General features: G+C 43.8%; 1 protein-coding gene across 1 annotated transcript in view; it reads right to left on the reverse strand.

Annotated features, from left to right (window-relative positions):
- Positions 1–632: 632 nt before the first annotated feature.
- GNA11 (G protein subunit alpha 11) overlaps positions 633–25406 on the reverse strand; it is a 34689-nt gene continuing 9915 nt past the window's right edge. Inside the window, exons 2-7 of the mRNA XM_081934692.1 lie at positions 23932–24116; positions 21786–21940; positions 19845–19973; positions 14409–14538; positions 11342–11495; positions 633–4874 (exon numbers count right to left, since the gene is read on the reverse strand). Coding sequence (XP_081790818.1) covers positions 4684–4874; positions 11342–11495; positions 14409–14538; positions 19845–19973; positions 21786–21940; positions 23932–24116 — 944 coding nt within the window. The 3' untranslated portion in view covers positions 633–4683. The remainder of the gene's footprint in view (positions 4875–11341; positions 11496–14408; positions 14539–19844; positions 19974–21785; positions 21941–23931; positions 24117–25406) is intronic.

Genomic DNA, 25406 nt, shown 5'->3' on the forward strand with positions numbered 1-25406 from the left:
GCAATCTGTGGCTCTGGAGCCGCATGTGGCTCTTTTATCCCTGTTGCGGCTCCCTGTCGCCAGTCGGCTCCACAATTGATAGGGCTTTCAGTTAGGACAGGTAGAGGAAAAAGGAAGCCATGCTAGGAGACGACTCTATGGCAGCGATGGCGAACCTTTTTTGGCTCACGTGCCATAAGTGGGGGGAGCGCAGGGGGGTCGTGTGCGGGCGTGCCGCACCCATAATGCAATGCGCGATCCCCAGTGCGCATGCGCGCACTACAGGCACTTCCCCCCCCATTTTTACATGCTTTTTTTGCCCTCCCCGGGCTCCAGAGCCTTTATAGGAGCCTGGGGAGGGCGAAAACAGCCTCCCCCGCCCTCCGGAGGAGTCAGGGAAGCCTCTGGACGGTCCCTGAAGCCTTCGGAGCGCTCAAAACGATCCTCCGAGCAAAGCGGACTTCCGGTTTGCTCAGAGGGTTGTTTTGAGCGCTCCGAAGGATTCAGGGACTGTCCGGAGGCTCTGAGTGTTTAAGGTTGATGACTCCCACACTAAGTGAACTTTGTAAGTTAAGGAGTACTTATAATTCTTCAGTATATTTTTTTTAAAGAAGCACACAAGAGAACAAAGACGACAGAGGATGGGTTGTGGGTTTTTTTTTTTTTTGTAAGGAATGAATTTTATTCCAATTTCAAACAATTTATTCAGGAGAAAGCTATGAAAAATCAATTTTTCCATCAGGTACTTCGAAAATAAGGAGGGTCAGCACCCAGCAGATGAACGAATTCAAGTGTTCCGAGAAACCCAGTCTCTGCCTCCTCACCGTCGGGGGAGTGGGGGGGAGAGAGACAGGAACATGGGGGGAAAATACCAATCCCAGGCCACAAAATTCCAAATCCCCTCCTTTGCCCACCCCACCCCCACATGTTAACACCACATGCAAGTTCAAAATAACAAAAAAAGGTTTTTAAAAACAGCATATATATATATATATATGCATTTATATTATACATATATATACGTTTTCTTTTTTTTTAAATAGGATGTTTAAATGTTATTCTTTATTTTTTTAAATCAGGTTCTCTTATTATAATATACTAGTATAACCAAATATTTTTTTTTTTCACCACACTGGTACTTGTAAAAGAGTCTCTGGTACTAAAGAAAAAAATGGGCATTGGCACAAAACCATGTAATGCTTTTTTTTTTTCCTTCTTTAAAATTAAAAAAAAAAAAGTATACAACGTACGCACACGCACACACAGAGTACTGAATTACAGACTTGAAACCTCGGATGGTGAACTCGGCCTTCCTTTCCGGTCAAGCGCGATCCTACGGCCAGCACACTCTTCCTCCCCCCACTCCCCCAAAGTAGCCATAAAATGTGTTTGGAGGGAGGGAACACATGATCAAAGGCAAAAAGCAGGTGGAGAATTCGATCCCAAGGGGAGACCGTTGAAGGGGGGAGGGAGGCAGCTGCCGGTCGGGTGGGCCCACCGTCAAAAAGTCATCCTCTCCGGCCCGAAGGAAATGGAATGGTGCGTTTTGGCAATCCTCTTTCCGCCTACAGTCCGACGAAGTGTGCGAGCAGGTTAGTGCGTCTTCAGTAGGATTCTACTTTTTTTTTTTCTTCCTTTATTTTTTTTTTTTTCATATAAAGTGCACTGTGAACAGAACATGGTCAGGCTGCTCTCTCCTGCCTTCACTTTGGCTGCCTCTGCCGCGCGGGAGGCCCGACTTCAAGAACCCTTGGCGTCTTTCTTTCGGGATCGTCTTGGAACTTCAACCAAGTTCCCATCAGCCCAACGGAAGGGGAAGGGAGGAACGCTTCAATGGGCGAGGAAAGTTGTTGGCACGCTCCTGAGCAGAAACCCCCGGGTGGGACATCCATCCCGACGGCTGGTCCACGTAGTGCGGCTTCGCGAGAAAAGAAGAGGGACACCCCCACCCCTCACGCATCTCCACGCGGCCTGCGTGGGGACGAAGGGCCCGCTTGGCAGGCACGGCGGTCGGGGATGGAGGCCTGTTTCCCGGAAAGGCGATGCGAGAGAGAGAGGGAGAGAGATGGGCCAGGTGCTCCCAATCCGAGTTCCAGGTCCAAGGGCCGCGGTGAAAGCCTGCCACAGAGGCAGGGGGCTCACGCCATCCAAGAAAACACTTCCGGCGAGGGGCTTCGAGAGTTAAAGTCATGGCACCTTTGCAAGAACAGAGTTCCCCCTTGTAGAAAGAAAAGTCTGGGTCTTTGGGCGAGAAGACAAATTCGACCTGTAGCTATTCCTCGGCCTATCGAGGGGGGATTCATTCGCCCCACCCTCTTTCCCAAAACACAACCCCCCCCCAAAAAAAACATTTAGATCAAAACAATTAACAAAAAGTCAGGAATGTTGGTGATGTTGGAAAATAGCTCCATTTCTCCCCACCCCTCCCCCCCATCAACCCAACAAGCCCTTTTGTGTAGTTACTCTGACGTAACTGTAGATTACTTTCTCCCAATTTTAACAACTTCTCATTCACGGTGTGTCGTCGATACAATGCAACGGTAAGCGGGAGGGACTCCCCACGCCCCGCCCCCCCCCAAAAATGCAGCTCTCCCTGCGCCCCGGCTTCTTTCTGTAGTGTTCCACAACAAAGGGGCGGTCCCAGAAAGCCAAAGGCAACATCCTCTCCCGCCCCCTCCCACCCCGCTGGAATGCTGCAAATGTCCATGCTAAATTAGTGTTGTTGTGTCAAAGCAAAACACGTTCTCCCAAACCCTTCATTAACATCTCGTGCGAGGAAGTCCACTAGTGTTGCCCGTTGCAACATGACAAAAAGGTGTGTGTGGGGGGAAGAGCACATTGGACACTCCCATCCTTTTCCACCCACCCACCCCCACCCACGTTGCGGGGATCGGCCCGTTGTCCTGTTCGTGAAAAAGGCTGTTTCTTGCGGCATCTGTAAATGTGACGGTTGGCAGTTGCGAGACACATACTGTGTTGCTGCTACACGGGTTCTCCGGAGGAAGCGGAGAGAGACCGTTTAATGTCACTAGAATCCCTAGTTGGGTCCCCTAGTGGCAATCTGCCTTCCAAAAAAGACTGGCAAAAGTTTGGGGTTTGGCACTGACTTTTGAGCAGGGCAGACATTTGGCACTCGGTCTCCGGAAAGGGACCTCTCTCACCTGGTCCACTTCAAAGCTTACACCTGTAAACCACCTCTATTCCACAGGTCCCTTTTGCTGGGCTTCTTTCATGCACGCTCAATGGGCACCCCCAGAGTGAGCTGGCTTCCGAGAGAAGAGATGGGAGGATGGATGGCATCAGCTGCCAATCACACCAGCCTTGGCAACGTCATTCAAAGGCCCTCTCTGATTTGGCTGCAACCATGCCAAGAGCTAACAGACCTTTCCAATACTTTTTAGGACCAACAAGGCAAAAGGTTGCTTCAACGTGACTCAGAATGCAGACACCCTCTTAACCCCAACCCAACCTGCCCAAACACTGGGTCAGGATTTTCCCCCGACCCAAAAGGGTTAATTTTGCAACACACACACACACACACACACACACACACACATACGCACATAGACAAAAGATCCAAGAGAATGAGTCAAAACCTCAAATCTTCCTTCCGGCCCAAAATCTGGTGCAGATTTCGGATTTCCACCAAAGGGATTTTCTCACGTTGGGTGAGAAGCAAGTTTAACTTTCTTGTTCCTTTCTTTCTTTCTTTTTTTTTCCTTAAACGCTAAATTAGAAAACAAAACCAAAAAAAGATAACGAAACAAAACCAAAAAAAGAAACACCTCGCAATCAGGCACTTCCCTCAGGCTTGATAGCTATTGCTTGGTTGGTAGTCAAGAAACAAAAGTATAGCACATGTAGCAAACGACGTGTAGAACAATAATTTAAAAAAAATAATCATAATCGCAGTCAACAGAGCTTTCGTAATTGGTGGAGGGAAGAAAACGAAAGCAAGAGAGTAAAAAAGCAACGAAGGAAAGCGACAACCCAAGGACGGCTTGTTTCGCGCTGTGGCAACATAAACTGGGTTTTCCTCTTTATGATGTCATCTAGGGTAAACCCATTTTGGGACATATCTTTACAGTCAAGATGTACGGGGAGGAGAGGGAGGGAGGGACTCACACCAGAGGCATTATATGGCACAAGCTGAAGGTCCTAGCTGCATCTTAATACTCCCACAGCCGAATATAAAGCTCCTTATTTTGGCTTGATAGTCTGGGACACGTTTATCGCCAAATCAGACAGGAAAAGAAAAAAAAAAGAATTTACTAATGCAACGTACAAAGTCTGAAAGGAAACCGCCTGGATGCTGGCAACAAAGCAGGAAATTAAGGTGCCAGAGAGAGAGAAAAAGAGTGGAGCATGTCCCCCACAGTTTTTAAACTGTGAAATAAAAGCTATTTAAAAAAAAAAGTGGGGGAAATCAGCTATTCTGTGGGGCAGACACAAAACCGAAGGTAATGGTGTGCTTTAAAACAAAACAAAAAAGGAAAAAAGAAAAAGAAAAAAAAACCATTGCCACTCCACAGATCAGACAATTTGCAATCATGACATCATTAAAAATCAAGATTGTTTTCCTGTTGGTTTAAATTCGTGGGATTCGTTTGTCTTACTTTTCTTCACGACAAAAGGTCTCCCAGGGAGATTAAAGGGAGGGGGGCGGATTGGGAGGGTGGGAGAAGAGGTTAGATTCATTCAAGGTCAGACTAGGTTATATTCCTTCAAGTTGAGTTGCAGGATGGTGTCCTTGACGGCAGCAAAGACAAACCGGATATTTTCCGTATCTGTGGCACAGGTGAAGTGAGAGTAGATAATTTTATCGCTGTCGGGGTTGAGATCCACAAACATTTTGAGGATAAATTCCCGGGCTGCTTGAGCGTCTCTCTGCGGGCCTGGAGACAGAACGGAAGAGAACCAGGATTATAATGAGGACCAGAAGACTATCTGACTCAGAGGTCACTAACCTTTCAGACCTCAGGGACCACTCAATTCATAATTTTAAATCCCGCAGACCACTAATATGATCTGCCTAGTGGCTGGGCGTGGCCAGGTGGGCATGTGACTGAGTGGGCGTGGCCAACTCAATGTCACTCACATTGAGGGGGGCTTCGCCAGCCTCTACTCACTCCTCCCCTCCCAGCTACTCCTCGCCTGCCCGACCGGGCTCCTTAGGACCCCAACAGGAAGCAGTTGCTGGAGCTAAGCAGAGAAAGAGTCGGCAAAACAGCTCAGTTCAATTTGGATCTGACCGAGAAGGAGGCTCAGCAGAAGCACCTCACTGAGGACTAGGAGCATAGGCTTTCCAAGCAGAGGGAAGACCTGCGGGAGTGCAAGGCCAGATACCGGAGCCTGGAGGCTCAGCGGGCTGACATGGTCAGCCAGTTCCAGGCCATGGTGCAGTCCCCCTGGAACGAGGCCCTCCGGCTCTGCCACCAGTGGTTCTTCCTTCCAGCCTTCACCCAAAGCCCCCCACCCGGAGGCTGAAGCAGACCCCAAGTCGGAATTTCTGCCCCCCTCCGACCCACATAAAAAGACCCTGAAGGGAGAGACTCTCTGCAGCAACACAAGCGTTCATTGCACGTATCCGTCCCATCGGTTGTAGTTTGAGGAGCCCTGATTTAGTGCAGTATAAAAAATGCAAATAATTTTTCTGCGGACCACCAAAATTTTCTCACGGACCACCAGTTGGTAACCGCTGATCTGGCTGGAAAGAGAAACTGCTCTGATCAAGAGCAGGCTACAGGTAAGTCCTTGACTTAGAACAGTTTATTTAGCGATCAAAATCACAATGATACTGAAAAAAAGTAACTTATTCCCATTTTTCACACTTACGACTGTTGCTTCCTCCCCAGGGTCACATGATTTACGTTCAGATGCTTGGTTGACTCACGTTTATGACGGTGGCAGAGTCCCAGGGTCACGTGATCCCCTTTTGCAACCTTCTGACCAGCAAAAATCAATGGGGAAATCAGGCTCACTTAACAACCGTGTCACTAATTTAAGAACTGCAGTGAGTCACTTAACAAATGTGGCAAGGAAAGTGGTAAAATGGAGCAAACTCACTCAACAAATTTCTCACTCAGCAGCATAAATTTTGGGCTCAATTGCGGTCATAAGTTGAGGACTACCTGTATTCTCCAATTCTTGACCTCAGAAGGATGGAGCTCACTCTCACTCTTCCCAAATATCATTGCGTCCTCTAAGATAGACATGGGCATTTGACTGGCCTATGTCAGGTCGATCGGAAATTAGAAATCAAATATAAATAAGTGTACGCCACGCAGTACAGGTAGTCCTCAACTTACGACCACAACTGAGCCCGAAATTTCTGTTGCTGAGAGACATTTGTTGCATTTCGCCCCATTTTATGACCCTTCTTGCCACAGCTGTTAAGTGAATCACTGCAGCGGCTGAGTGAGTAACAAGGTTGCTAAGTGAATCTGGCTTCCCCGTAGATTTTGCTTGTCAAAAAGACGCAAAAGACGATCACATGACTCCGGGGGCACTGCAACCATCCTAAAGATGAATCAATAGCCAAGCGTCTGAATTTTGATCACCTGACAGGGGATGCTGCAACCATCCATTGTAAGTCACTTTTTTCAGTGCCGTTGTAACTTTGAATGGTCACTAAATGAACGGTTGTAAGTCAAGAACAACTGCATTGGTTTTATTTGGAAGGCAACTATTTTTTTTTATAATTACGCATGTCTTCGCATGCGTGTCTATGCACCTTCACAGCTATATTGGTTCGGCCTTCCACAACTGCCCCCGTTTCTCCTGTAGCCTCTTCAGGAAATTAATTCCCCAGCCCTTCTCTAGGGAGACAAGCAAATCTCCTCTCCTTTACTGGAAATGGATGGGGCACTTTCAACAACGCAGAAGAATCTCTGACAAACAGGCTAACCTCGCCATTTGTCAAAGTTTTAGCCTCTCGTTAGAGGTCGAATTGCTTCCTGCCTGTCCATCTTAAATGCTAGCTTCCAGAGTTGGGAGGAAAGGTTCAAAAATAGCAATAGCAATACCACTTAGAGCAGGGGTGTCAAACTCAAGGGCCGCGATGTGGTCGGGGCCAGCCCGCAGGGCTGTCCTGCAAAATGTAAGGGGATGGCCCCCGTTGCTTCGGCCGTCTACCCAATGCGAAGGGGAAACGTGTCAGCAGTTTGGGGAGTGGTGTCAAGCTGGCCACGCCCACCCATCCCTCCCCAAGTCAACCACAGCTGTTGCAGCCCTCAATGAAATTGAGTTTTGCGCCCCTGACTTAAAACTTACAGTAGTGGCCAAAATTGTGGAAACCTTTTGGGGGAAATGTATTTTTCAGGTTTGATATCTAATAACACCATTTTGTTTGGCAGTATATATACTTTTGTTTGGCATATATATATATATATATATATATAAGTCTCCTGCCTTAGATATAATACAGCCCAGGTTCAAATCCCAGTAAAGGTATGGCTAGCTGATGAGAGCTAATTAGCTCGAAATAGATCTATACTAGTCTCCCTTTATTTATCAGTACAAATACAACACACACACACATACACACACACAAACACAAACACACACATATATGCTGGTTTTGTTGTATTCGGGTCTTTTCCCGTGTAAGGTTGAGATTGTCTTTGCAACGTTTCGGCAGGATCTCACCTGCCATCTTGAAGATGGCAGGTGAGATCCTGCCGAAACGTTGCAAAGACAATCTCAACCTTACACGGGAAAAGACCCGAATACAACAAAACCAGCATACCTACACCCGTGAAAATCTACGAATATATATATGTGTGTGTGTGTGTGTGTGTGTGTGTGTGTGTGTGTTATTTGTACTGATAAATAAATAAAGGGAGACTAGTATAGATCTATTTCGAGCTAATTAGCTCTCATCAGCTAGCCATACCCTTACTGGGATTTGAACCCGGGCTGTATATATCTTAGGCAGGAGTTTTAGCCACTAAGCCACGGGCTCTGTTCCTTATCAGTTGAGCCAGGGAAATAGGTATGTATTTGTGTTACAACCCCTGGTATGAATATATATATGGAAAGATAATTTAATCACGAATGTCATGCAACACTGTTTGTTCGATTATCTGTATTCTATGAAACGTTATAGCCAAATAACCAGAAAAAGGAAGCACAACTTGCTTAGGTTGGTATCAGGTAGCTTTCCTTGATCTGATTGTAGCCAATGAGCATGAGTGTTTAGAGAGCCAATCAGGTGTCATCTTGTTTTGGCAATGAGCCAATCAGGTGACGCAACCAAGTATTAACTGACATGGTGATAATTTTTGTATGTCTCGTTTTTCCTACATGTTTCACTTTTCTTCTTTATAACTCCTAATAGCCAATGCTTCATAAAAGTTATTGCATTGCATTCTTGATTAAATCATTTTTCCATTGATATATAATTTTATGGTACTACTCCCCAAAAAAGTGGCGTTATTAGCCACCAAAGCTCAAAAATACTGTACACTTGTCCACAATTTTGGCCACTGCTGTATATACCGCTTCACAGTGCTTTATAGTCCTCTCTAAGTGGTTTACAGTGTCAGCCTATGACCCTCTACAATCTGGATCCTCATTTTACTGACATCGGAAAGATGGAAGGCTGCATCAAAATATAGATGATAGATACAGTTGCAAGAAAAAGTATGTGAACCCCTTGGGATTACGTAGAGTTTTGCATGAATTGGGCATAAAATGTGCTCTGAACTTCATCTAAGTCACAACAATAGAAAAACAGTCCGCTGAAAATACTACTACACAAACATTAGATGTTGCCAGGGTTTAATTGAACATAACATGTAAACATTCACAGTGCAGGGAGGAGAAAGTATGTGAGCCCCTAGCCTAATGACTTCTCCAAGAGCTAATTGGAGCCAGGAGTGAGCCAACCTTGACTCCAATCAGTGTGATGATATTGGATGTGTTGCTGACAGCTGTCCTGCCCTTTAAAAACACACACCTGTTTTGGGTTTACTGGTTTCAAGAAGCACTGTCTGATGTGAACCATGCCTCGCAGAAAAGAGCTCTCAGAAGACCTACGATCAAGAATTGTTGACTTGCATGAAGCTGGAAAGGGTTACAAAAGTACCTCCAAAAGCCTTGATGTTCATGTGTCCACGGTAAGACAGACTGTCTACAAATGGAGAAAGTTTAGCGCTGTTGCTACTCTCCCTAGGCGTGGTCGTCCTGTAAAAATGTCTGCAAGAGCACAGCGCAGAATGCTTCAGGAGGTAAAGAAGAATCCTAGAGTGTCAGCTAAAGACCTACAGAAATCTCTGGCACATGCTAACATTTTTGTTGACACATCCAAAATAAGGAAAACATTAAACAAGAATGGAGTACATGGGAGGACACCACGGAGGAAGCCATTGCTGTCCAAAAAAAATAATATTGCAGCACGTTTGAAGTTTGCAAAAAGAACACCTGGATGTTCCACAGCACTACTGGCAAAACATACTGTGGACAGCTGAAACCAAAAATGAGTTGTTTGGGAAAAACACACAACACTATGTGTGGAGAAAAAAAGGCACAGCACACCAACATCAAAACCTCATCCCCACTGTAAAACATGGTGGAGGGAGCATCATGGTTTGGGGCTGCTTTGCTGCCTCAAGGCCTGGATGGATTGTTGTCATTGATGGGAAAATGAATTCCAGAGTTTATCAAGACATTTTGCAGGAAAACATACGACCATTTGTCTGTCAACTGAAGCTCCGCAGAGGATGGGTGATGCAACAGGACAATGACCCAAAGCATACAAGTAATTCCACAAAAAAATGGCTTCAACAGCACAGAATACGCCTTCTGGAGTGGCCCAGTCAGAGTCCTGACCTCAACCCGATTGAAATGCTGTGGCATGACCTTAAGAGAGTGATTCACACCAGACATCCCAAGAATATTGCTACACTGAAACAGTTTTGTGAAGAGGAGCGGTCCAAAATTACTCCAGATCGTTGTGCAGGTCTGATCTGCAACTACACAAAACGTTTGGTTGAAGTTATTGCTGCCAAAGGAGGGTCAACCAGTTATTAAGTCCAACGGTTCACATACTTTTTCCTCCCTGCACTGTGAATGTTTACATGTTATGTTCAATTAAACCATGGCAACATCTAATGTTTGTGTGGTATTATTTTCAACAGACTGTGTTTTTCTATTGTTGTGACTTAGATGAAGTTCAGAGCACATTTTATGCCCCAATTCATGCAAAACTCCACGTAATCCCAAGGGGTTCACATACTTTTCTTGCAACGATAGATAGATAGATAGAGATAGATGGATGGATGGATGGATGGATGGATAGATAGATGATAGATAGATAGATAGATAGATAGATAGATAGATAGATAGATAGAGATAGATGATAGATAGATGATAGATAGATGATATAGATAGATAGATAGATAGATAGATAGATAGATAGATAGATAGATATAGATAGATGATAGATAAATAGATAGATAGATAGATGATATAGATAGATAGATAGATAGATAGATAGATAGATAGATAGATAGATATAGAAGATAGATATAGATGATAGATAGATGATAGATAGATGATATAGATAGATAGATATAGATGATAGATAGATGATAGATAGATAGATAGATAGATGATAGATAGATAGATGATGGATAGATGATAGATAGATAGATAGATAGATAGATAGATAGATAGATATAGATAGAGATAGATAAATATAGATAGAAGATAGATAGATAGATGATAGATAGATAGATGATAGATAGAGATGATATATATAGATATAGATAGATAGATAGATAGAGAGAGAGAGAGAGAGAGAGAGAGAGATGATAGATATAGATAGATGATAGATAGATATAGATAGATGATAGATAGATGATAGATAGATAGATGATAGATATAGAGATAGATAGATAGATATAGATAGATAGATGATAGATAGAGATAGATAGATATAGATAGATGATAGATAGATGATAGATATAGATAGATGACAGATAGATATAGATAGATAGATAGATAGATAGATAGATAGATAGAGATAGAGATAGAGATAGAGATAGAGATAGAGATAGAGATAGAGATAGAGAGAGAGAGAGAGAGAGAGAGAGAATCAACCACATTTCCTGGGACTTTGCTGCCCCCCGCAGGGGACTCAAGAGGGAATGCTCAGGAAAAGTCAATTTCTACCGCAATCACCTCTTGGATCCACCTCTACAAAGTAGCAGGCCGATGTAAACGTTTGAAGCAGAGGTGCCTCCTACACTTTGCTGAAGCTGCCCTCAAACAGAAGGGGGTGCTCCTACTGGACGTGGCCTCACAAGTTAGCAGGGATGACCCCCCCCCCATTTTAATTCCTGAAAAGTCAACTGCTTACCATCAAACTCTGGAAAGTAATCCACAAGGTGAGAGTACATGATCTTGTCTTCCAAGAGATCTTTCTTATTGAGAAAGAGGATGACGGAGGAATTCTGGAACCAGGGATAGGTGATTATGGTCCGGAAAAGGGCTTTGCTCTCCTCCATGCGGTTCTATAAGGAAAAGCAGATTTGTGGTTTTTTTAGACCCATAATAAATAAACAGGTAAACAAAGATTACATCGTTTTGGACAAGCCTTGTACTGATCGTCCTTGACTTATAACCGCATTTGAGCCCAACATTTCTGTTGCTCAGAAAAACAGTTAAGTGAATTTTGAAGTTGTTAAGATAGTAACTCAGCTGTGGAATCTGGCTTCTCCTTTGATTTCGCTCGTCAGAAGGTCGTAAAAGGTGATCACATGACCCCCGGGACATGCAACCATCATATATGTGAGTCAGTTGCCAAGTTTCTGAATTTTGATCACATGACTGCAACTGTTGTAAGTATGAAAAACGGTCATAAGTCCTTTTTACAGTGCCGTTACTTCGAACAGTCACTAAATGAACTGTTGTAAGTCAAGGGCCACCTGTACATCTGTCCCCTGTTGTCTCATAAACGCTTTGCCACAACCATTTTCAACAATACCTTAATTCAGTGTCTCTCAACCTCAGAAACCTTTAAGATATATGCACGTGGGCTGAGGAATTCTGGGAGTTGAAGTCCACATATCTTATATACACAGACACACATTTTTTTTTTTTTTGCTGATAAATAAATGAAGGGAGACTAGTATAGATCTATTTCAAGCTACTTAGCTCTCATCAGCTAGCCATACCCATACTGGGATTTGAACTTTTTCTATTTTACATGTTAGGCAGTTATAATAACCTCTAAGCCACAAGCTCTCCTCCCTTATCAGCTGAGCCAAGGGAATGATTCGATGTTTTGTCAAGGCACTGGTGTACCCCAAATATATATAAAGGAGGAGGAGGAGGAGGAGAAGAGTACCCAGACCTGTCTCCTAGTTGCTTTCATGTGAGGGGAGAACAGACTGTAAGGTTTGGGGACAAAAAAGGCAAATGTTTGTTGATTTTCTATTTATTCGGGGGGGGTGATACAACCTCAGCATCCACCAGGCCCTCAAGGCCCAACACCCAGCAAAGAACCTTGCGGGCACTAACGATCACTTCAAATGCCAAGTAACAATCTTGGATCCCCACCCATATTTTATGGGTCATTCTTGGCTAAGAGAATTGAAGGAACACCTCAGTCCTTCCTCTAAGGCAGCCCTTCTATAAGACCTCCATTTATAATAAATAAGATAAATAAAAATCTTGAGCCAAGAAATACCACATGGGAAGGAGGACAGGTGCTTCCTCCTGCTTGGTGGTTGCTGAGATAAGGCTGCTATTCTGAGGGACTGGATGGAGAAACGAAGCTGCTCGAGGGACAGGGCTGCCTGTGAAAAGCTCCTCTGCCCAACCGTTATTCCTCCCTGCAGATGACTTTAGACCAGTGTTTCTCAAACTTGGCGACTTTAAGTCCTGTGGACTTCAACTCCCAGAATTCCCCAGCCAGCTATGCTGGCTGGGGGATTCTGGGAGTTGAAGTCCACAGGACTTAAAGTCGCCAAGTTTGAGAAACACTGCTTTAGACAAACCTATTGGGTGTGTATGTTCCAGCATAACTCTGGAACGCCTCGAGCAATTTCAACCAAACCTGATGACTGATGACTTAATCTCTAGAAACAAATACTGTGGGGGTAAGACACACCCTAACATCCCTCAGTGTGTGTGTTCTGTTATGATACAGCCTGTTGTGCCTTCAAGTGGCTTCTACTGGACTGTCATAAAATGGCTTCTACTGTACAGCACAGTGGAGTTGCCATGGTAACAGCTTCACGGTACTCTACAAGGGGGCTCCCTCTGGTAAGGGGGAAAATCCAACATTAGAAATTACATTTGGTCCCGATATTTCCCCCTATAAATAAATACCCAGACAATGCCAAGTTATCAGCTAGTGTATAAATAAATGTACATAATAAACGATCAGAGGAAAGCGGCTGCAGGGTCAGCAACTGACCGAGTAAACCAACAGTTCCCCAATATTTCCAGCTTTGCAGACAGGCAATGGAGGGAATATTTCCGTGCAAACCCACCCCTCACACCAATGGAGTGCGTGTGCATGTACACTCGCCTGCCGCTCACACAAGTGGGGGATGCACGTGTACACGCTTGCCTGCCATTTCCGCAACCCAGGTTGTAAGGTTACAACAGGTTGTAAGGTTACAACAGGTTACAACAGGTTGTAAACAGCTCATGGGGAGTCCTGCAGTAAGCTACAAGTAGTCCTTGACCTATGACCACAATGGAGTCCAAAATTTCTCTTGATAAGCAAGATAGCTGTTAAGTGAGTTTTCCCCCTATTTTAGACCTTTCCTTTTCCCGTCTAAACTGCTTCAGTTAAGTTATTGCAGTAGTCAACTTAGTAACACGGTTGTTAAGTGAATCTGGCTTCCCTGTTGACTTTTACTTGCCAGAAGGTTGTAACGGGGGATCACCTGACCCCCCCCCCCCCGGGACGCTGCAACCATCATAAATACTTGCCAGTTGACAAGCATTCGAATTTTCATCCCGTGACCATGAGGATGCCGCAACAGTCGTTAAGTGTGAAAAACGGCCATGTCACTTTTTTCAGTGGCATTGTAACTTTGAACGGTCACTAAATGAAGGCTTGTCAGCCGAGGACTACCTGCATACTTTTCTAAAGTCATTTTGCTGACTCTCGTGCTCCAAGATGAAAGGTGACAAAACGTTGAAAAAGGCACCTTCACTAGTATGTCCCAAATCATCTCTTTAAAAGTATTTGACAGGGCACCTTTCCGGGAGCTCCGCCATCAACAGCAGAGCAAAGAGTTACGTTTACTTTATTGTCACTGCACCTCGTACAAGGAAATTAAACTTGTATCTTCAGTGCACATCGTACGTAAGAAAACTATACAAAATAAAACAAAAAAACGCACATCCTTCACATTCAATATACAAACACCGCACGCCAAGGCTGGCCCACCAGTCATTTTGCTCACCTCATTATCAGATTCCACCAGGACTTGGTCGTATTCACTAAGAGCTACTAAGAACATGATGGAAGTTACATTTTCAAAGCAGTGTATCCACTTCCTCCTTTCTGACCTTTGCCCACCAACATCCACCATTCTGAAGAGACAGACCGAGGGGGGGGGGAAGAGGGGGGGGAGAGAGAGAAACAACAGTGAATGCTCATTGATCGGTCAATGTTCCCAATCCCCAAGTCATCCGCCGCCCCCCCCCAAAAAATGGACTATCCAATATGTTTGCAACAGCAGAATTGTTGGAGACCAGCAAGCCTGGTGTGAGAATGATAATCTGTGTAGTGGTGTTATTTCCTTTAGATTCCCTGCTACAATCCATCTTTTTCCTGAAGGCTTCTAGTCTAACGTGCTATTAGGCTGCCACTAGATGAGAGAATGGGCAACTGATCTCTATGTGTCCAGCTTTTACCCAAAAGCTCTTCCCCAATATCATTGTACCGAAGAGTCAGGAAGCCCTCCACTCTGCCTTAGTGACAACAAGCTTGAGGTGCTGCTGTATATCAGAGATTTTCAACCTTGGCAACTTTGCAACTTGTGGACTTCAACAGGGCAGGCTAAGGAATTCTGGGAGTGGAAGTCCACAAGTCACAAAGTTGCCAAGGCTGGACATCCTTGATGTAGGTGACTAATCTGAGGTCATTAGAGTAGAATAACAGAGTTGAAAGGGACCTTGTAGGTCATTTAGTCCAACCCCGTGCTCAAGCAGGAGACACTCTACCAGTGTTGGCAAACCTTTTCAGCACCAAGTCCTGGCCGACAGCTCTGCTCCCCTAGGAAGCAACCACCAGGATCCCCTCTCTTGGTCTTTGGGCACACGAGCCGTCACCCGTTGCTCTTCCGGGTTCCAGCGCAACAGCCAGCTGGTCTTCTCATGCGCATGCACGCCAGAAACAGGAAGACCAAGTGGCCAGCACACATGCGTACACCAGAAACCAGATTATCTTCCCAGTGTGCGCATATGCAACAGGCAGTTGTTCTGGCAATCCCGTACATGTGAAGAGCAGCTGGCCAGCACGCTGGAAACTGGAAGAGCAACGAGCAACAGCTCACGTGCCCGTAGAGATGGTTCTGCGCGCCACTTCCAGCAGGCATGTCATAGGTTCGCCACCATGGCACTATACCATTTCTGACAGATGGCAGACCATTCTCTTCTTGAAAGCTCCCACAACTTCCGAAGGCAACTTCTGTTCCACTGGTTGATTGTTCTCACTGTCAGAAAATTTATCCTTATTTCCAGGCTGAATCTCTCCTTGGTCAGTTTCCATCCATTATTCCTTGTCTGGCCTTCAGGTGCCTTGGAAAATAGCTTGACCACCTCCTCTCTGTGGCAACCCCTCAAATATTGGAAGACTGCTGCCATGTCTCCCCTGGTCTCCTAGGGGTGTATGCTGGCCATACACCCCTAGGAGAGCATCAAGAATGATATGGGGCCTTGAGGATCTGCTCTATGAAGATATCCTGAGGATGCCCAGTCCGTGTGTTCTGAGTACACAAAGGGAAGCAACAGGAAAAATGGACAGGAACTCTTTTTCATGACAACAACCAGAAATAATAGGTGTAAGTTACGACGACCCAGAAAATATCAGGAAAAAATGTTCTGGTAAGGTCTCGACAATGGTAGAACCATCTGCCTACAGGGCTTGTGAGTTGGTCATCGTTGAAGGTTTTAAGAAGAGGCTGGGCAGCCACATCTCAATGGTTTCACTGGTTTTAAAGAAGTGACTTTCAGTGATCAGACCTAACCCCAGGGGAGTGAACGTCTCCTCCCTACCTTGATGGGTTGCAGTTTTCCAGACTCAGGAGCAGAAGGGAGTTTCGGACTCCTCCTCTTCCACCCTTTTCCCCTAAACTATCCCTTGTGCTCATGTAACATGTCTAAAGCATGTGCATCTTTGGTTTGTTTATCTATTTACATACATCCTGGCTTCATTGTTTTCAAAAAAATAATTCAAGAGGGGAATGCACACAATACTCCTTCCTCCTCCTGTTTTTCCCCACAGCAACAACCCTGTGAGGTGAGAAAGTAACCTGGACCAAGGTTACCCAGCTGGCTTTATTGCCGAAGGTAGGACTAGAACTCACAACCTGGTGAATGTCCCAAAGTCACCCAGCCAGTTTTCATGCCTAAATTGGGACTAAGATTTACCATCTCTTGGCGATTGGCCCAAATTACCACTCAGCCAACTTTTCATGCCTAAACCAGGACTAGAACTTGCAATCTCCTGGTGACTGGCACAGCTGGCTTTCGTGCCTAAGGTGGGACTAGACTCCTGGTTTCTAGCCCGATGCCTTCGCCGCTATTATTGCCATTCATTCACTCTGAGCATGTCAGAAAAGACTGCAAGGAGCCTCTCATCCTTGCAAGGATCATGGAACTTGGATAAGGTCCTCATGTTGTTGAATACTTTATCCTAGAGCCGTGATAGAGAACCTCTGACACACGGAGCCCTCTCTGCGGGCATGTGAGCCGTCGCCCCAGCTCAGGTCCACAGCACATGTGCACGGGCCTCCCGCCAGCTAGCTGGTTTTTGGGTCTCTACCATGCATGTGTGTGGGGAGACGTGTATGCGGGAGACAGGCATGCATGCACGGGGAGTGGATGGGTCACACACGCATGTGGGAGGGGGCAGGAGGGAGCGTGCAGGGGGGGTGCAGTACTCCCTCCCCCACACCCCGTTTTTGGTCCCAGGAGGCTGCAGGGAAGCCTGCTAGACCCAAAACAGGCCAAGGGGGGGGGTTACATGAGCATGGGGGAACACGGGGGACGGGGTCGTGCACACATGCATGGGGGGCTGCTGCACAGGGGGGGCGCATGAGTCACATGGGTGTGTGTACGTGAGCACGCACACACTTTCAGCACACGATGACACTGCTCTAGAGGCTCAAAGAACATCAGTTTGGTGTAGTGGGTTAAAAACACTGAACTAGAAACCAGGAATCGATGAGTTCTAGTCTCCTCTTCCCGTCCCATTTCTCTCCCCTCCCCTCCCGGTCTCCATGCATAAAGTCAAGCTGGGTAACTTTGACCCAGGTGATCTCTCTTTCGCATCAGAAAGGAGGTCTTGGCAAACCGTTTCCCAAAACCTTTACAAAACAGTGGTCCAAACAAGCATCAGGAATCCACTGATTTGAACACATCTCCCAAAAAGAGGTTGAGAAGGCACTTCCGTTTCTCTTTAGGAGGATTATGAATGAAAACCTTCCTTTTTTCAATGAAGTTTTTTTTTAGCTCCAGCTGACCAGCATAAGGCACTTCCTCTATACCTGTATGCTTTTGTTTTTACCTTTAACTGATTATTTTATTGGTTAAAAAGATTTGGTTTCTTATTACTCTGTAGTCCATTGCCCAGGGTTTTTTGACCGAGGGGTTTAACAAATATAAGAGACAGGCAGGCAGGCAGACAAAAGGCAGGCCCAGGACTGAATGACTAATTCTTGTTATTCAAAATACAAGCACTAAACCCAGTAACCATCTATAAGGGAAATCAAACCAAAATCCATAATTTAAAAGTGCCTTTTTTTTCCTTTCCCTCGTTCTTTTTTAAAGCTCTAGGTTTAATAGCCCTATATTACCATTGGGAAAACTGCTGCTTTATTGTTATGATCGTTGTTGTCATAGAAATCCTTCCTAATCTTATCTCTGTTTGTCATTGCTTTCCCTCCTAAGGTAGATCTATTTATGCCTCCAGCAAGCTCTACCATGCTTATCTATTCCTGAGCCCAAGAAAACAAATACATCCCCCGATCTTCCTTCCTTTCTGCCACAGCAAATTCAAGTTGGTTTTATCTTTTTTAATATTTAACATGAACTCAGATTAGTCACTTCCCATTGTTTATAATTAGGTTTTCTAGCTCTTCTTTACTTTCTGCGAGTGTAACCTGCGTATCTTAAGCAACGCTGCCACAATAATGGTTGAGTCCCACTTTTCTAATCCTGCCATTCTTAGAACTCACTGTAATTTACATGAATCTCTGCCTTTCCTCTTCTGAAGTACTCAAAATTCAGCAGCTTCTAGTTCCCTTAAAGCAGGGGTGTCCAACCTTGGCAACTTAGCTAGCCAGCTAGCTGGGAATTCTGGGAGTTGAAGTCCACAGGTCCTAAAGCTGTCAAAGTTGGATATCCCGCCCTAATGGTACTACAACAACCAAGTGCTTTGATTCACAATTAGCCTTAATATCTTCTACATTCTAGCATACATTAAGCAATCATATAATCAATAAACAAAATAAGCCATCCTGTGCTGTGTATCTTTTGTTAGAAAGCTGGTCTTGGCTCATTTGGCATTTCTCCCTCTTTCTGTGAGATGATAGATAGATAGATAGATAGATAGATAGATAGATAGATAGATAGATAGATAGATAGATAGATAGATAGATAAGATAGATAAGATAGACAGATAGATAAGATAGATAAGATAGATGATAGATAGATAGATAGATAGATAGATAGATAGATAGATAGATAGATAGATATAGATAGATAGATGATAGATAAGATAGATAAGATAGATAGATAGATAGATAGATAGATAGATAGATAGATAGATAGATAGACAGACAAGATAGATAAGATAGACAGATAGGTAAGATAGATGATAGATGATAGATAGATAGATGATAGATAGATAGATAGATAGATAGATAGATAGATAGATAGATAGATAGATAGATAGATAGATAGATAGATATTCTGGTTTTGTTGTATTCGGGTCTTTTCCCGTGTAAGGTTGACCCGAATACAACAAAACCAGCATACCTACACCCGTGAAAATCTACGAAAACATATATATATATATATATCCCAAACTCTATGGTCACTCCATTTTGTTCCATATTTTTGGATAACATATTTAACAATACATTTGTTTGTCCTTACGCTCTTCTCCCAACATTTAAATGGGCATTACAGTTGTGCCTGTATTATCTTACTTTACTGCCTGTCATATCTCACTTTCCGGTGATGTCAAATTTAATTTCTCTATAAATGTTTATGTGGTTTTATAATCCTGTTACTCACTAAAGGTTTCTGTATAGTTTCTCCATCTTCCTTCTAATAGGCCTGTATTAAGTCCTTTCCTTAATTATTCTTGAGGAGTTTCCTGTCCTGGTTTCTGGGCCAATGCCTTGACCACTAGACCAAGCTGGCTCCCATGAGATAATGTCATGAAGGATATTCCTGATGACATTGTGATCAGGGTCATAAAAGCTAGACCGCTCTTCCACCACATTAAAGTGACAATCTCTTGGGAAGGCTTCATTTATCAACAAGACACAGAGAAACATGGCAAGAGAAAGGCATTTGTTTCCCCAAACTCCATAGACACATGTCATCGTATTATGCTTTTATATAAAGCACCCTGTAAATATCAGATGTCCATGAAAGAAAGTTACCTGAATATAATGTTCTCGAGATCAAAGGGGTATTCTATGATCCCAGTTGTTGGGACTCTGACCCGCAGGACGTCTTGTTGGGTTGGGAGGTACCCTGGGGTGGCAATACGATCCACATCGGTAAGGTAGCTGCAAAAAGCATGCATGAGGGAAAGATTAAAGAGGCTTAAGTTTGGCAGCCACATTAAATGCCTTTGAAGAGAGAAGATTATAACGGAGAATAATAAAAGAGCTCCGATACAGACAGGCTGCTCAGTTCCTCAAACTTTAAAGGCTGGTTTCCAACAATATCCCACATCCAAGAATATAGAATTTATACCCTCTGCTTGTAGCAAGGCACAAATACTCCTAAACCTTTTATCTAACTTCCCATCACCTACAAAGATAGGCGTTCTCCTGGTTACAATTCACCTAAAGACAGAAAAACAAGGCAAAGGATTTCTCAGCCAACATGACTGGGGCATCCTGGGAATTGAAGTTCACATGTCTTAAAGCTTTGGAGACCTGAATTACAGTATCAGCTGCTTCCTTCTGAAGAGACAGAGGTGATTTAACACCCCTATTCCTGTTACTAACCTGGATGAATGTTCCCTAGATTGGGTGGAAGTTGTTGAAAAAGAACTGAGAGTTGCAATTCTATATGATAAGAAAGCTTTCCTCCCTCCAGTGGCTATTCTTTAGGTGTGCAGAAAGAGTTCGGTGGTACATTTCATATTTTTCTTTTTGCCAAATGTCTCCAGTCCAGAGATATTAAGAATTCCATACAATTAGGCTTCCCATCTACACAACTTGATGCATGGACCAAGGAATCTAACTTGGATGCTACTCAGAGGCACAACATGAAAACACCAATGCAGAAATGAACATGAGATCTTAAAGCTTCTCAGATTTCAAAAGAAACCTTGATCAATACAAACAGCAAAACTATGGCCTTACTCGGGTCACAACGTAAGATCAAGAGGGAAGGACCATCACCAGAGGTATGGTACGTAGCTCCTTCAATGTGACTATCAATATCAAGCAGATTAAGACTGCAAAATCTTAAATCCAAATATTTTCTTCCTCTCCACCAACGTTGCCTCAACACCAACTTTTCCTTACCACTTTAACTCCAATCTAAGATCAAGGAGCTCAAAAGGCAAATATTATCCTGGGAACGCATTCTATGCCCAAGACACGGGAAGCAACAATCTATTCTATATTGCCCTATTTCTCTCATTCTGAGCACCGCCATTCAAAAGGAGCAGGGACACATTTAGAACAGATTCAGAGGACAGCTAGCAAGAGGGAAAGGAGACTGGAAACCAAGCCCTATGCAGAATGATTCAGGTATGCCTAGCCTGCAGAAGGCACAACTGAAAGCAGATATAACATTGTCAAAGACTTAAGATAAAGGTAAAGGTTCCCCTAGCACATATGTGCTAGTCGTTCCCAACTCTAGGGAGCGGTGCTCATTACTATTTCTAAGCCGAAGAGCTAGCGCTGTCCAAAGACGCCTCCATGGTCATGTGGCCGCCATGACTAAACACTGAAGGCGCACGGAACGCTGTTACCTTCCCACCAAAGGTGGTCACTATTTTTCTACTTGCATTTTTACGTGCTTTCGAACTGCTAGGCTGGCAGAAGCCGGGACAAGTAATGGGAGCTCACTCCATTAGGATTCGAACCGCTGAACTGCCGACCTTTCTGATCGACAAGCTCAGTGTCTTAGCCACTGAGCCACCCTGACTCTTCAAATACGTAATACTGTAATAATGTAGGAGCTTGTTACATACTAGGAATGGGTGTCTGTAGTTCCAGAGGGAAGAACCAAACCAATGGATTAAAAGTACACAGAAGAAAGTTCAGGCTACTCAACAAGAGGAACTTCCCGAAGTTCCTCTTCCTTTTAAGTTTTCAGGAAGGAAAGACATAAAAAAAAGTGACAGTAAGTTGGCTTACTATTTAGCGGAGTCAGAGAGCTGGTATTCTCGCCGCCGGTCATAACATTCTTGGATTCCTGGGTCATTCCACAATGTCTTAATTGCACTTATATAGGGTTGTTCAAAGGATGAAACCTTTTCTACATCCACTTCTCGGATCAGTAGTGCATTGGCCTTCATTCAGGATGAGAGGATAGAACAAATCTGGTGTTAATGGCTTACTCGGATCTTATCCCAGCCCTTTCAGCAGGAATTGACTTTCATTTACTCTATGGAGATTCTCAATCACCCAGCCCACGGTTGTCCCAAAGGTGTGTTTTTTTTCCCAATAGGCAACTGGACTTTCTGGTTTTTCTTTGAAGGCGTTTCGCTTCTCATCCAAGAAGCTTCTTCAATTCTGTTCTCAGAACTTCAGTGTTTCAGAACTGAAGAAGCTTCTTGGATGAGAAGTGAAACGTCTTCAAAGAAAAACCAGAAAGCCCAGTTGCTCTTGAGAAAGCACCTTTGGGACTTTTATTTATTCATTTCCTTTTCCTATCCTACTACTGGAGCTGCATGTTAACAACAACAACAACAACAAGAGGAGGATCCAGTGCAAAATTCAGCTGGTGGTCAATTCGCAGATGATTTTAGATTTTAGACTGGAGACTAAAACATATGAAGAACGGTTGCAGGAACTGGGTATGTTTAGCTTAAGAGAAAGAAGGACTAGGGGAGACATGATAGCAGTCTTCCAATATCTCAGAGGTTGCCACAAAGAAGAGGGAGTCAAACTGTTCTCCAAGGCACCTGAGGGTAGAACAAGGAGCAATGGGTGGAAACTAATCAAGGAGAGAAGCAACTTAGAACTGAGGAGAAACTTCCTGACAGTGAGAACAATTAATCAGTGGAACAGAAGTTGCCTCCAGAAGTTGTGAATGCCCCAACACTGGAAGTCTTTAAGAAGATGTTGGATAGCCATCTGTCTGAAATGGTATAGGGTTTCCTGCCTAGGCAGGGGGTTGGACTAGAAGACCTCCAAGGTCCCTTCCAACTCTACTATTGTATTGTATTGATTCTCAGAGCATTTCCGCCTATAAAAAACACCTTTTCCTCTAGACCAGGGGTATCCAAGCTAGGCAACTGTAAGACCCATGGACTTCAATTTCCAGAATTCCTCAGCCAGCATAGCTAACTAAGAATTTGGAGAATTGAAGTCCACAGGTCTTAAAGTTGCCAAGATTGAACAGCCCTGGTTTAGACCCGTCGGGCATGCACCCTCCAATAATATGGCACCCAATAAACTGGGATAAAGGAGATTTTAAAATGTTTCTGTCTCACTACCCAGGGACAATTATACAAGTAGTCCTCGACTTTCAACCATTCATTTAGTGACCGTTCAAAGTTACAACGGCAGTAAAAAAAGTGACTTATGACCATTTTTCATACTTAACGACCATTGCAGTATCCCTACAGTCACGTGATCAAAATTCAAAAGCTTGGCAACTGGTTCATATTAAAGGCGGTGTCCCGGGGTGACATGATCCCCTTTTGCAACCTTCTGACAAGGAAAATCAATGAGGAAGCCAGATTCACTTAACCGTGTTACTAAATTAACAACTGCAGTGATTCGCTTAACAGCTGTGGCAAGAAAAGTCATAAAATGGGGCAGTGTCACTGAACAAATGTTTCATGTATACGTTTTGGGCTTAATTGTGGTCGTTAAATCGAGGACTACCCACACTTTGATTCTTACAAAAGCCAAATTCTGAATCTAGTTTGCACTGCTCTTTGAGGCCTCTGAATTATGAAACCTTATGACTTATAAATCCTGCGCAGCCCACCTCTGCAAAGTGGACAGGACAAAGAAACGCAGACTGTTGTTTTTGTAAACTGGACAGGCTTATTGTTATAGGAATACTCATAAAATACCCGCAGCAAAAAGTTGTGGTTGTGATGTTGTTACCTTCTATTGTGCTGAAGAGAATCGGGAGTCGGTACCTTTTTCTTTTTTTTTCTTTTTCTCCCATTACACTATATCCCTTCTTTTTCCCTCCCTCTCTTCTTACTTTGTCGTGCTCTTTTTTCTTTGTATTTTATACTTTGATAAACAAATAAAAAAAGTTAAATGAGGAGGGGGGAAAAGGACAGAGAAATGCAGACTGCTCTACAGCGATGAGCCTCACCTTATTTTGCTCATATTTGTACAGGATCTTTAAGGTCTCCATAGCCCTGATCATTGACTGCATGGCAGTGAAGATATTCTGGTACACCAGTTTGGTGAAACCTTTTTTATCCTCTTCAGAGTAGCCCGAGCCATGGATTATCCGCATCTGTTTAATGAAGGTGCTTTTCCCACTCTCTCCTGTGCCTGGAAAAAGACGGGATAGGATAAAATAGGTTTTAAAACACAGCAACTTTAAATGGAAGTTTTATTTTCTCTTGCTTTATTTTCTGGCATGAATTTTTATGATACAATTTGTTTTTAAGAGCCAGCCGAGCAGCACGGGGATAAAGCAGCCTACAAAAAACCTTGTAAAATAAAATGGTATGCTTATAATAGAAGCTGGCATTTCTTTTCGAAACAGAAGGAAGGTTAATTCTATGTTGCAATCCTAGCGGTAAAAGAGCCTCACATCGACCCTTCCGCGGAACGACTAAAAAACTTCAAATCGCCCCAACCTGTAGTGAAAAGCTGCTCTGTTATGCATGGTCTTCGCTGAAAGAAAAAAGTCAGAATGAAAAAGACGAACAACATACCTAAGCTTAGCATGGAGACAGGAACAGATTTTGTATTACTTCTGTGATAGGAGAAAAGCATTCTGTACATGCGCTGAGGCACAGTGGGATCGGCGAGATCAAGCATTGCCATGGAAACTAGTTCTGGAGCCTAGAAATGGCATTTATCTTGCTTGGTTCCTGATCGCATTTATAAAGTTGGGTAAATTACAAGCTCTCATATATATATATATATATATGTGTGTGTGTGTGTGTGTGTGTGTGTGTGTGTGTGTGTGTGTGTTTTGTATTTGTACTGATAAATATCCCAGGTTCAAATCCCAGGTTCAAATCCCAGTAAGGGTATGGCTAGCTGATGAGAGCTAATTAGCTCGAAATAGATCTATACTAGTCTCCCTTTATTTATTTATCAGTACAAATACAACACAAATATAAAAAGGCAACATTAAAAATAAAAATATGGTTTTCTGCCTGCATAGTCTTCTGTGATAAGCCGAAGGACAGAAAGAGGGAGTAGTGACCTTCCTCCCATATTTAGGCATACCAGGGGTTGTAACACACATACATACATACATACATACATACATACATACATACATACATACATACATACATAAGAGCCAAATACCATCGATACCACTCACTCATCGGCAAATTTCCAGAACCGTAAATCCTACAAACTTGAAATGTGGCACGTACTAGGTTTCTCTTGGCTTCTAGGTGCTCGCTAAGAAAGGGTTTTTCGAAATGACCATCCGATCATTAGTATTTTTTATACAGTATTATATTAACACACTCTGATGCTAAGAAGTTAGATGTTCTACTCCCCCTCTCGACCTGAAAAGAACTCTGTTCCAACTGCCAGGTGCCTTATATTAACATGCCCTGATGCTTACCCCTCCGCTAAACCGGGAGTGGGTGT

Source organism: Natrix helvetica, assembly GCF_964273705.1.
Source record: "Natrix helvetica genome assembly, chromosome: 1".
NCBI classification, from domain to species: Eukaryota; Metazoa; Chordata; class Lepidosauria; order Squamata; family Natricidae; genus Natrix; species Natrix helvetica.